General features: G+C 41.1%; 1 protein-coding gene across 8 annotated transcripts in view; it reads left to right on the plus strand.

Annotated features, from left to right (window-relative positions):
• The window catches only part of ASH1L (ASH1 like histone lysine methyltransferase), a 191,092-nt gene that overhangs the window by 118,929 nt on the left and 58,783 nt on the right, over positions 1 to 13,380 (plus strand). For all 8 annotated transcript variants that reach the window (XM_081791976.1, XM_081791978.1, XM_081791979.1 and 5 more), the window contains one exon: positions 12,280 to 12,374. In XM_081791976.1, coding sequence (XP_081648102.1) covers positions 12,280 to 12,374 — 95 coding nt within the window. The remainder of the gene's footprint in view (positions 1 to 12,279; positions 12,375 to 13,380) is intronic.

The following is a 13,380-nucleotide window of genomic DNA, read 5'->3' on the forward strand; positions in this document are numbered from 1 at the left end:
TTTCTAGTTTTATCTCCAGTTAAACTCCTTAAAGTGCTCATCCCACTTCGCCTGGACACGTGATCATTGTTCCCGTCCTTTCCTCTCGGGGCCTGTCCTGGGGTTTGTCCTGTGCCTTCCGCCTCCCTTTTACTTGCCAAATCCCATCTATTCTTTCAAACCTTATTCAAGATCTGAAATGCTTTCTCATTAAGTAAAAGTGTCCTTCATTCTCCTCTAGCTGCAATTAATTTTACTTTTCTCTTTCCTTCAGTGAAGTTTAGTGGCACCTTGTGAGTTATGAGTTTCATTGCATTCTGAGGTGCAATCTGGACGTGTTAGCCTCCATCATCCCATAAGCTTCTTTAGACCATGAGGCCATTTTGTTTGTCTTATAAATCTTGTAGAACCCAGTGCCTTTTAAAGTATATTTATTGTGAAAGAAAAAGAACCAACTGCCTGAATTCCTAAAATACAATATATACGACTTAAAGTCTTAGAAAAATTTTAAATTCTAACAGCAGCATCTGCCCTGTTACTTGGCAACAAAGCAAGGAAATTATTTCAGTTACTTCAGTTTTTCCTTATCCTATGCACCCAAGAGAAACATTCCAAAATGTAGTAAATGCCAAATTTTGTCCTGAAAGTTTGTATTGTATATGTAGGTGTGTGTAAAAGAAAACCAGTTTCTCTGATCAGCTATTATTATATTACAATTTGTATGCTCCCTTGACATTTACAAAGAGCATTTACATATGTTCTCATTTAAGTCAGTTGTACTTATGTGCTTCTGTGTCACAGATTCAAGTTACAGCAGTCTTTCAAATGTGTTCTATTATGTTTTCCACTAGAACAGTGTTTTAATTTTAGCTCCAATACAGTTTTTCTTTCACTATGGTTTTGGTCCTGTCTTTTCCTATAGTTATTTGGTGTTAAAGAAATTTATCAGAGCAAATTAGATTATTATAAAAAATTTGTTTAATATTTTCCCAGCATACATCATACACTTATTCTCTATTTTTGTATGGTCTACGATAGCTTAAAAGAAGATCACAAGATTTTACAGAAACACCATGTACCTTTTACCCAGATTCTTTCAGTATTGATGTTCTGCCATTTTTCTTTATTTCCCTCCTCGCCTCTCCCTCTTCTCTTCTCTTCTCTTCTCTTCTCTTCTCTTCTCTTCTCTCCTCTCTCTCTCTCTCTCTCTCTCCCCCTCTCTCTCTCCCCCTCTCTCTCTCCCCCTCTCTCTCTCCCCCTCTCTCTCTCCCCCTCTCTCTCTCCCCCTCTCTCTCTCCCCCTCTCTCTCTCCCCCTCTCTCTCCCCCTCTCTCTCTCCCCCTCTCTCTCTCTCTCATACACACACACACACACACACACACACACACACACACATACACACACACTTTTTGTCTCAGTTATTTAATGATAAAAAGTTATGGACACTCTGACCCATTACTCATAAATACTTCAGTATGTATTTTCTCAGACCAAAGGACATTTTCTTATATGAACGAGATACAAATACTAAATTCAGGATCTTTAACATCACTACAACACTGTTACCTAACATACAGCTCATAGTAGATATCACTCCTTGTGTCAGTAACGTCCTTTATAACAACTTTTTCAAGTGATTCAGTATCCACTATGTGATAATAAGTGCTGGGGAAGATGAGGAGGAAAGGGAACCCTTGTGCATTATTGGTGGGAATATCAATTGGTGCATCCACTATGAGGAACTTCATGGAGATTCCTCAGTAAACCACATATGATCCAGTGAATATTCCACCTCTGGGTATTTACCTAAAGAAAATGAAATCATGGGGCACCTGGGTGGCTCAGTCAGTTGAGCATCTCACTCCTTATCTCTTAAAAACCTTTGAGACCGTGGGGCGCCTGGGTGGCTCAGTCGGTTAAGCGTCCAACTTCGGCTCAGGTCATGATCTCACAGCTTGTGAGTTCGAGCCCTGCGTCGGGCTCTGTGCTGACAGCTCAGAGCCTGGAGCCTCTAAAGATTCTGTGTCTTTCTCTCTCTCTCTGCCCCTGCTCCGCTCACACTCTGTCTCTCTCTCTCAAAAATAAATAAACATTTAAAAAAAAAATTTTTTTTTTAAACCGTGAGATCGTGACCTGAGCCAAAATCAAGAGTCAGACATTCAACCAACTGAGCCACCCAGGTGCCCCTAGTGACCAACTCCTGCTTTCAGCTCGGGTCATGATCCCAAGGTCATGGGATAGAGCCCCACATTGAGCTCTGTGCTGAGTGTGGAGCCTGATTGGGAATCTCTCTCACCCTCCGTCCCTCTTCCCTGCTGGTGCTTTCTCTCTCTCAAGTTAAAAAAAAAAAGAAGAAAAGAAAAAAAAAAGAAAGAAAGAAAATGAAACACTTAGTTGTCATGTCTATTTATTCTTGAGTTTGGAGCGGTGCCTCAGCCTTTCTTTGTGTTTCACCATATTGACATTTTTGAGGAGTACAGAGGAGCTGTTTCATAAAAGGTCCTTAAATCTGAGTTTTTCTCTGACATTTCCTCATGGGTAGGTTAGGTTTGGGCGTTGTTTGACAGGAGCACCACAGAAGTGTGATGTTTTCTTCTCAGTGCGTCAGGAAGCTCAAGATATCACTGTGCCGTTGGTGATCGCAACTTTGATTGGTCGCTGTGATAGCCAGCAGGTTATTTCACTGTAATAAGTAATGTTTGGAGAGATGCTTTAAAAGTACGTTAATATCCTGTTCCTTATCAACCTTCACCCAGTAGTTTTGGCGTCAGTATCTAATTCCTAAATCTTACGTCCTTTTTCTAATTTGAGATCTAATTGCTGTATGACATTATTGGCTTCAGATATATAATGTAATGGCTCGATTTACGTATGTACTGTGAAACGCTCACCACAGTTAATAGCTGTAGTTCATAATACTGTGGCTCAGTCGGTTGAGCGTCTGATTCTTGATTTCAGCTCAGGTCATGATCTCACAGTTCGTGAGTTCAAGCCCCACATCCGGCTCCGCACTGACAGTGAGGAGCCTGCTTTGGATTCTATTTCCCTCTGCCCCTCTCTCCCACTTGTACTCTTTCTCTCTCAATAACATTTTTTAAAAATTCCTTTAAAAATAATAATAACGTATTGCATATTTGAAGGTTGCTAAGGGAGTGGATCTTAAATGTTATCACAAGAAACAAAATTATGTGTGGGGATGGATGTTAACTGGTAAGCATTTCAGAGTACATACATAAATCGAATCATTATGTTATATATCTGAAACCAGTAATGTTACATGTCAATTATATCTCAAATTAGAAAAAGGGCGTAAAATTTAGAAATTAGATACTGATGCTAAAACTATCAGTTTTTGTTAGAAATTTTGTTAGAAATTAGATACTGATGCTAAAACTATCGGCTTCCACATGCACGTTAGATCATATGGTGTTTGTCCTTTTCTGTCTTACTCCTTTCACTTAGCATGAGACTTCGGGGTCCATCTGTGTTGTCACAAACGACAGGATTTCTTTCTTTTTATAACTAAATAATATTCTTGTGTGTATGTGTGTACATCTTCTTTATCCCTTCGTCCCTCAGCGGACCCTCAGGTTGTTTCCGTGTCTTGGTTGTTGTAAATAATGCTGCTGCAGTGAGCACAGGGGTGCAGATGTTTATTCGTATTTATGTTTTCATTTTCTTTCTTTTCTTTCTTTCCTTCCTCCTTCCTTCCTCCTTCCTTTCTTCCTTCCTTCCTTCCTTCCTTCCTTCCTTCCTTTCTTCCTTCCTTCTTTTTTTTAATTTGAGAGAGAAAGCACCAGCAGGGAAGAGGGACGGAGGGTGAGAGAGAAAGAATCCCAATCAGGCTCCACACTCAGCACAGAGCTCAATGTGGGGCTCTATCCCATGACCTTGGGATCATGACCTGAGCTGAAAGCAGGAGTTGGTCGCTAGGGACATGGGTGGCTCAGTTGGTTGAGCGTCTGACTCTTGATTTTGGCTCAGGTCACGATCTCACGGTTTTTAAAAAATAAGGAGTGAAATGCCCAACTGACTGAGCCACCCAGGTGCCCCATGTTTTCATTTTCTTTAGGTAAATACCCAGAGGTGGAATTGCTGAATTATATGTGGTTCACTGAGGAATCTCCATGAAGTTCCTCATAGTGGATGTACCAGTTGATATTCTCACCAATATCCTCCTTTTCTCCACATCCTCCCTAGCACTTGTTGTCTTTTTGATAGTAGCCATTCTGACAGGTGTGAGATGAGATCTCATTGTAGTTTAGATTTCCATTTCCCTGATGATTCTTCATGTTGAACCCCCTTTTTCATGTACCTGTTGGCCATTTTTGTATCTTTGGTATATTCAGATCCTTTGCCCATTTTTTAATTGGATTGTTTGTTTTCTGATAATGGGTTGTATGGGTTCTTTATGTATGTTGGATATTAACCTCATATGGTTTACAATTGTTTTCTCTCATTCTGTAGTTTGCCTTTTCACTGTGTTGGTGGTTTCCTTTGTTGCAAGAAAGTTTCTTAATTTGAAGTAAATCCCACCTTTTTATTTTTGCTTTTGTCACCTTTGTTTCTAGTGTCAAGCCCAACAAATCATTACCCACATTGATGTCAAAGAACTCATCCCCTGTGTTTTCTTCTAGGAGCTTCATAGTTTCAGGTCTTACCTTTCAAGTCTGTGATCCATTTTGAGTTGGTTTTTGCATACGGTGTATAGTAGGAGTCCATTTTCATTCTTTTGCACACTGCTGTCCACTTGCCTCAACTTGATTTATTGAAGAGACCTCCCTTGCCCCATTGGTATATTCTTGGCTCCTTTGTCATAAGTTAATTGACCATATGTGCTCTGGGCTCTCTGTTCTGTTCCATTCGTGTGTGTGTGTGTGTGTGTGATGCCAGTACCACACTATTTTGATGACCCTCGCTTTGTGGTATAGCTTGAAATCAGGAAGTGTGGTGCCTCCAGCTCTTTTGTTCTTTCTTGGTTGCTTTGGCTGTTTGGGATCTTTTGTAATTCCACACAAATTTGGGAGCATTTGTTCTATTTCTCTGGAAAGGCCATTGGAATTTAGATAACACATTGCGTTGAACCCGTAGATTGCTTTGGGTAGCATGGACATTTTAACAGTATTCTTACAGTCCTTTAGCATGGATTATCTTTCAGTTAATTGTGCCGTCTTCAGTTTCTTTTAAAAATGAATTCTAAGGGCACCTGGGTGGCTCAGTCGGTTAAGCGTCCGACTTCAGCTCAGGTCACGATCTCGCGGTCCGTGAGTTCGAGCCCCGCGTTGGGCTCTGGGCTGATGGCTCAGAGCCTGGAGCCTGCTTCCGATTCTGTGTCTCCCTCTCTCTCTGCCCCTCCCCTGTTCATGCTCTGTCTCTCTCTGTCCCAAAAATAAATAAACATTAAAAAAAATTTTTTTTTTAATGAATTCTATTTTTTTAATGTACAGGTCTTTCACCATTTTGGTTAAATTTATACCTACATATTCTTTCTGCTGCTATTGCAAATGGGATTGTTTTCTTAATTTCTCATTTTGATAGTTCATTGTTAACTGTATAGAATTGCAACTGATTGTTATATTTTTATTTTGTATCCTACAACTCTCCTAAATTTGTTTATCAGGTCTAATGATTTTTTTATGGAGTATTTAGGGTTTTCTGTATAGAAGATTATGTCATTTGCAAATAGAGACACTTTTACTTCCTCCTTTCTAATTTAGACACCTTTTATTTCTTGCCCAATTGCTCTGGCTAGAACTCTCAGTACCATGTTGAATTAAAGTGCTGAGAGTGGCCATCCTTGTCTTTTTCCTGATCTCAGGGAAAAGCTTTCCGTCTTTCACCATTAAGTACGATGATGGCCTTTATTATGTTGAGGTATGTTCCTTGATGCCCACCTTGTTGAAAGTGTCTTATCATGAATGGATGTTGGGTTTTGCTAAATGCTTTTTCTGCATCTTGTTGAGATGATCATATGATTTGTGTCCTTTATTTTAGTTTTCGTGGAATATCACATTGATTGGTTTTGCAGAAGTTGGATCATATTTATCCCTGGAATAAATCCCACTTGATCATGGTGTATGTTCCTTTTAATATACGTTTATATTTGTTTTGCTAATGTTTTGTTGAGGATATTTGCATCTACGTTCAACAGGAATATTGGCCTGCAGTTTTCTTTTCTTGTAGTGTCCTGGTGTGGTTCTCTATTCTGTTCTGTTGAGCTATGTGTCTGTGTGCTGGTGCCATACTGTTTTGTTTTCTGCAGCTTTGTAGTATGTCTTGAAATCTAGTACTGTGATACTTCCAGCTTTGTTCTTTTTTTTTTTTTTTTTTTTTTAGTTGGCTTCATGCCCAGCACAGACTCCAACGTGGGGCTTGAACTCACGACCCTAAGATCAAGACCTGAGCTGAGATCAAGAGTTAGATATTTAACCAACCGAGTCACACAGACTTTTTGGTGGAAACTTTACGATTTTCTATGTATAGTATTATGTCATCTGCAAATATTGAGAGTTTAACTTCTTCCTTACCAATTTGAATGCCTTCTACTTTTTTTTCTTACCTGGTTGTTTTGGTTAGGACTTCCATTAGCATGTTGAATAAAACAGAAGAGTGTGAGCTTTTTTGTCTCGTTCCTGATCTTGGAAGCCTTATTCTTTTTCTCGTTCCTTGAGGTGTGAAGTTTTGTTGTCTCTTTGAGATCTTTCTTACTTTTTTTTTTTTTAAGTTTATTTATTTATTTTGAGAGAGAGGGAGAGAATCCCAAGCAGGCTCTACACTGTCTGCACAGAGCCCAGCATGGAGCTTGAACCCCTGAATGATGAGATCATGACCTGAGCCAAAATCAAGAGTCGGTCAGTTAACTGACTCTGCCATCCACGCTCCCCAAAGATCTTTCTTATTTCTTGATGTAGGCAGTTATCACTATGAACTTCCCTCCTAGAGCTGCTTTTGCTGCATTCCGTAAGTTTTGGTATGTTGTGTTTCCATTTTCATTTGGCTCAAGATAGTTTTTTTTATTTTTCTTTTGACTTCTTCACTGGTTCATTGGCTGTTCAGTAGCATGTTTTCTAATCTCCACATATTTGCGAGTTTTCCAGTTTTTATCTTGTAGTTGATTTCTGTTTTAATATCATTGTTACAAAATATGCTTGATATAATTTCAGTCTTCTTTATTTTATTTAAAAAAAAAATTTTTTTTACTGGTTTTTTTTTTTTTTTTTTTTTTTTTAATTTATTTTTGAGAGAGAGACAGAGACAGAGTGTTAGCAGGGAATGGGCTGAGAGAGATCTGAAGCAGACTCCAGGCTCTGAGCTGTCAGCATGGAGCCCGACACAGGGCTGGAACTCGTGAACTGCAAGATCGTGACCTGAGCTGAAGTCGGCTGCTTAACCGACTGAGCCACCCAAGTGCCCCAGTCTTCTTAAATTTATTAAGATTTGTTTTGTGCCTAACATTTGATCTGTCTTGGAGAATGTTCCAAGAGTGCTTGAGAAGAATGTGTATTCTGTGGCTTTTGGATTGAACGTTCTGTATATGTCTGTTAAATCTACCTAAGTACGTTTAATTAGAGCCTACCCCTTGAGGCCACACCTGTGAAGATAAGCTAATAGTCCCGTTTCATGGAGAGACAGGGCATTTCTGTCTGCTGCCTAGGAGGGGTGCCCTGCTGGCGGGGTGGGTGCACAGAAAGCTGGTTAAGAATTGTTTCTCTGCTTGTTACAGTCCCTTAATAAACTGGTCAGTGTGTTTGCCTGGGTTCTGCCAGCCGCTGTAGAAAATGTATCAAACCTAAGGAGAGGATCGTGGGAACGCTTAGTTTGTAGCCAAATTGGACAGAAGTTGTGAGTAACCTGGGTGCCTCCTTCTTGTGATTGGCATCTGAAGTGGAGGTGGGGGCAGTCTGGCGGGACCGAGCCCTTCACCTGTGGGATCTGACACTGTCTCCAGGTTGGTAGGGTCAGAATTGAGTTAAATTGTAAGACACGCCAGCTGGTGTCACAGAGAGCTGCTTGGCGTGGGGTTAAACCACATACTTGGTGACCAGAAGTGTCAGAAGTAGTGTTCTATGTAAAAATAAATAACAATAAATAATAATATTCCGAGTAATTTTCTAGGTAGGCCAGTTTATGTATTTACAAAAACTATAATAGTTTTTCTGTATGCTTATAACCTATATTAACCTTCAGAGGATATTTTTTTGTAAACTTAAGGCAGTTAGCGCTCGGTACTTATACACTTAAGGCATTTGGGACAGTACACCAGTTAAAGAGTATTTCCTTCCAGTTTGCACCAGTGTAGTCTGTTGACTAACGTGAGGGCCATAGAGAGACCAGGTCTTCGTTGGTCACTCGTTACAGACACAGCGCCTACTACACTTACACCAGTGTCTTCGGTCCTAGCTGACTAATTCATATTCAAAGCGGGTCTTGAGGTAGGTAGTCTACTTTCATAGACTGATTTGTTTCCCAGGTGAAAATGTGCTGGAAACTCGAATCCTGCCCCTTTTTACAGTCCTACCGGGTTATGTGTTGGAGGCGATGCATTCAGCCGTACAGGGGACTCTGTAGTCCTAAGTCTGTTCCCAGTAGTATCATTAGTCAGAAATGACTGCTGCATTGTCCGCTGAGGCCTTTTTGATGCTTCTTTTAGCTGTTTCCGTGTATGCTTGTAGATGTGGCTTGTAGCCAATTTTATGGAAAAATCAGGAACCCCCTTTAGATGATAAGGTTTAGTTAACCTATTAAACGTACCAGCAGTCCTATGAAGAATGGAAGTGAAGTCCTCAGAATAATCACTCACACGGATTTAATCAGAAGTTACTCAGAGAATGAAAACATATCACGGACAATTCTCTAGACTCTTCTAACATAGCCAACAAAACCTGTCATGATTGTCACCAAATGACAAAGGTCTTCAAATCTAGAAGAAAAAGGAAAAAAAAAAGCTCGATAAAAGGATAAAATTTTGCCAGTTTCTTCAGCCCCATATAAGAACATTAGTAATAGTCTTTTCTCCCAAAGTAAAAATTCATAAGAGCTAAAACATAATTCACATTAATAAAATACGACTTCCCTTTAGTTAACCTAGGGAACTTGAACTTCTTTTTGGCTCTCGGGTTCTCTTCATGTTACTTGTTTGCCGAACAGGACAGATTTTAGAATGCTGACGTGTTCATTGAAATCTGGAGTCTGCCCGAAGTCCCCTTATCCTCTCTTTCCTAAGGTGCTGGAGCAAGCAAGCCCTTGGGGCGACTGTCCGGGCAACGTTAACGAAGAAGGCACCTTGGTAGTTTTATTGTTTTGGGTTTGGGGCCAAGACAAGAGGTGATAAGATTTGAAAATAAGGTGATAAATGCCTGAAGTCAAGAAATGGTTATAGACAACGTTCGAGAGAAACGTAGTACCCATCAGCAAGCATTATTAGGAACCCTCACGTTTTCTACTTTGTCTTAAATATTTGTATACTTTTTCTCCCATTTGATGGTGGATTTGCCTGTTTGATATGTCTGTTGGATTCTAGTGATTAATTATTAAAACTAATAAACTACCAAAGAGAGAGAAAGCTGGCCTCAAACACTGAATGAGTTGCATTTATAAAGAGAGCATTATGAAAGGCAAATCACTTTCTTTTTGATAAGAAAAGCAAAAGGGTTTTTTTCATTTACACGCATACACGTAGAAATAGTCGTCTCGTTTTACAGCTTCAGCCAGGGGTCAAAAGTGAACCCCTGTCACATAAACTTAGTGTTCAGCAGTTGTGTATCTGAAGTGGCTACTTTGATTCCTACATATTTTTCTCCTGAGTGATCTGAACTAATAGTGTCACGCAAACGAATACCATGGAAAATGCTAGGAGTGTTCAGACTCTCCGAGACAGACTGACAAAGACAGCCGGATTCTTTCTCAGTCGACCACTCCGCACAGCTCACGTGGAACAGAGTGTTGGAAACTGAAAGAGTCCCGTGTCGTAGTCACCAACAGGAAAATAGTGGCCATGCCTAAAATTAGGAACAAAATCAGACTCGGCCAAGATCTAGGAAAACGAGTTCTCGCATGATTGTCATGTTCACAACGTGCCCCAGATCCTAGGTGTCCACGTCACAGAATCGAGGGTGGGATTTTTCTTGTTAGAAAAACGGTCCCTAGTTGAAGCGGGGGTGCATTCAAGGGGGCATGTGTGTCGTTTGGCCTACTGAGGACCGGAACCTGGACTGTTCTGAGGTTTCGTGTGCTCGCTCTCCTCGGGTGCCCAGCAGTCTCTTCCCCGCCCACCGACTGCCACCTGCCTGCCGACCCTCGGGGAAGCAGGGTGGTGGTCTGGCTTCCATTCCTATCGTGATTAGGTGGGGTCTTTACTGCTCTCTCTTTCGTTTGCTTGCGTAAACCTTGAATCGAATAAAGCATAGATGAGGTTTTCTCTCACACACGGTACCTGGTTCTGGACACGGGTCTTTTCTCATCCTGTTGGACTTTGGTGCACGGTGGAGACATCCGGTCTTTAGTTGTAATAAAAAATTCATATCTCTGTTCACAGTTACTATTTTGGGTAAGGTTTTGAAATGAAAAAAGTAGTTTTTAGATCTAAGCAGAACAACCTCGATTCATGCCTTTTCTTCCTTGAAGCTGTTTCCCAGACCCCTCACCACTGCTTTAAACACATGGCACGGCCTCGTGCCATTTCTGGCCTCACCTGGGCCCTTAGCCTCCTGTTTGCTCTCGTTCTCCCATCTCGTTCCAGCTTTGACCTTCTGCTGGCTATTTCCTCTGCCTCCCAGATCCCCTCGTGGCGAGACCTAATGAGAGTCACGTCTGAACTTAATGTCACTTCTCGGTTGCTCCCCGTTCTTCATATTTTAATTATTGGCCTAGCATTCATTATTTTCTGAATTTTTCCTGTTTTCTTAGTTTTTCTTACTTCCTATTGTCTGTCTACCTGAGAACAGTGTAAACCGTCCTATTCACCAGCGTCTTTTAGCACTTAGAGCAGGACTTGGACTTAATGAGTGCTCAGTCGTTGTTGAACAAATAAATGAATGATCCCGTTGAAAGAACCAGTGTTCAGATTCTACAAGTAACTTGCCTTTGGGGGCCTCAATTTTCCCATCTGCAGAATGTGTGTTAGTGTACCTATTTGTTACACAGTATAGACTTGTTTTTTAAAAAGCAGTATAATTCATAGAGAAAAGAAATACATCAGCCTTGCCTTATTTGCTGGAACTTGAAGGCAAAATAAAATCAGAGTAGACCATATGAGGTTCTCCTGAAACTTTTTTTTCTCTCTTTTTCTTCATTTCTTTTTTTCTTTCTTTTTTTTCCCCCTTCCTTTTATGTATTTGGGAAATCTCTTAAGACTGATTTCATACCAAACATCAGAAAGAAACGTAGACCAGTAAGATGAGTGGAAGAGGTAAGTCTATGGAGACATTGCAGAATAAAATAAAAAGAATAGTCACTCAGTAGGAGTCGGACAAGAAACTGAGGTTTTTATCGGAAGTCTCCCTAGCAGCTACCAAAATTAAGGCAAGTCACTTGACCTCATAGAGCATCTGTTTTCGAATCTGTAAACTAGAACTAACATTTCTTCTTACCTGCTTCATGGGATTGACATAAATGACAACACGTGAAAGTTACTTTTTAAACTGTAAATCATGAGGGGCGCCTGGCAGCTCAGTGGGGGGAGCATGCAACTCTTGATCTCGGGGTTATGAGTTCAATCCCCCCGTTGAACATAGAGCTTACTTAAAAAAATAAAAATAATAATGCATGTATACATACATGCATATGATAAATCACTGACTACATATAAGGTAATTATTATGATCGGGTCTAAAATTTAGGTTCTTTCTGCAAAACTGCTGGAAAATGCTAACATAGCTGTTTTTTTATGTATAATTCCTAAAAGACAATTCCAAACATGTAGATACTTTTTTTTCCCTTTATGTTTATTTTTGAGAGCTAGAGAGAGCACGAGCAGGGGGAGAGGCAGAGAAAGAGGGAGAGGGAGGATCCAAAGCAGGCTCTGAGCTGTCAGCACAGAGCCCGATGCAGGGCTCAAACACCTGAACCGTGGGATCATGATGAGCCAAAGTCAGAAGCTCAACCAACTGAGCCACCCAGGCGCCCCAAAAGCATAGATTCTAAAAGTACATGAAAGCACTTGGTATCCCTCCCCCCAAAAATATGCCTTTGAAATTTAAGCCACTGTTAAAGCAAATACTCTTGATAGAGTGATTTGTTTTCTGTGTTTGACCACAGGAGATTTCGTTGCCTCTGATTATTTTTTGTTCTTTTCTAATCACAGCCCAAAGAGCCGGCTGATCCAATTAAAGAAGGAGAAGCTGGAATACAGCCCTGGAGAGCACGAGTACGGGTTATTCCCAGCCCCCATTCATGTCGGTGAGTACGCGGTGTGCACGACACATGGCCGGAAACAAAGGAGAGGGTGTTTCTTGAGTTTGGATGAGATGTTGGTGTTACTGTCATTTCTGCGTCTTCCATGAAGTCGAGCTCTTTCTTTACCATTTAGTTTATACTCAGTCTGAAGGATTCTGCAAATTCCTTGCTGTCTAGGAGTCAAAATGACCTAAATATTTCTCACTCAGGTTTCAGTAACAAAAAAACACTATGTCCGTAGCTTTGGATTCCCTGAGCGTGTCACCTAGGAAAAATCAGCTATTCATCACTTCACTGTCACGTGTTTTCCGTGTTCAGAAAGACATGATTTATGGTATGGAGTCACCAAAAGGAAGAGAGCCCACTATTTTTCCTGATCATTTATCTGCTTGAAAATTGAGCAAGATTTATCTTTCCATTCCTTTTGGGGGCAGGGGGCAATGTCAAGGTTTTGTTCAGCATTGGGGCAAGCATGCCTGCTAGGCTCCTACTGTTGAGCAGCATTTACCTAGCTGTCCTCCTGGATTCCTCCCATTCTGTCTCTGCCGCATCCCGTCCGTCCCCCCACGTCCCGTGACCGCCGCCCTTGCAGTACCCCGCACCACCCCCAGGTGTGTCCCACGCCGGTCTCAGGCTCGTGCTCGTGCGGCAGCCGCCTGACACGTGTGTCTGTTTCCATTCATGTTCCCTCCAGTTCACGGTCTGCATAGTAAAGAAAGACAAGATTTTATAACTGTTAAGGATGACCTGGTCCCTGACTACCCTCCCAGTCTCTGCCTCTCCCTTCTGTCCCTTCCCCGCTGTCTTCTCTCAGCTCCTGGAACAGAGCATCATTTTCTTCTTGTTCCCACTGCCCAAACAGCTCTTCCCTGGACTCTTCCTGTGGCTGGTTTCTTCGCGTCCCTTGAGGATGAGCCTAATGTCAAAGTCTACCTAAATGTCATTTTCTTTAGAATTGTTTTCTTGATTGTCCCACCAAAAATGGTCCCTCCCTTTATCTTGTATCACA

Source organism: Panthera onca, chromosome F1 (assembly GCF_046562875.1).
Source record: "Panthera onca isolate mPanOnc1 chromosome F1, mPanOnc1 haplotype 2, whole genome shotgun sequence".
Classification (NCBI taxonomy): Eukaryota; Metazoa; Chordata; class Mammalia; order Carnivora; family Felidae; genus Panthera; species Panthera onca.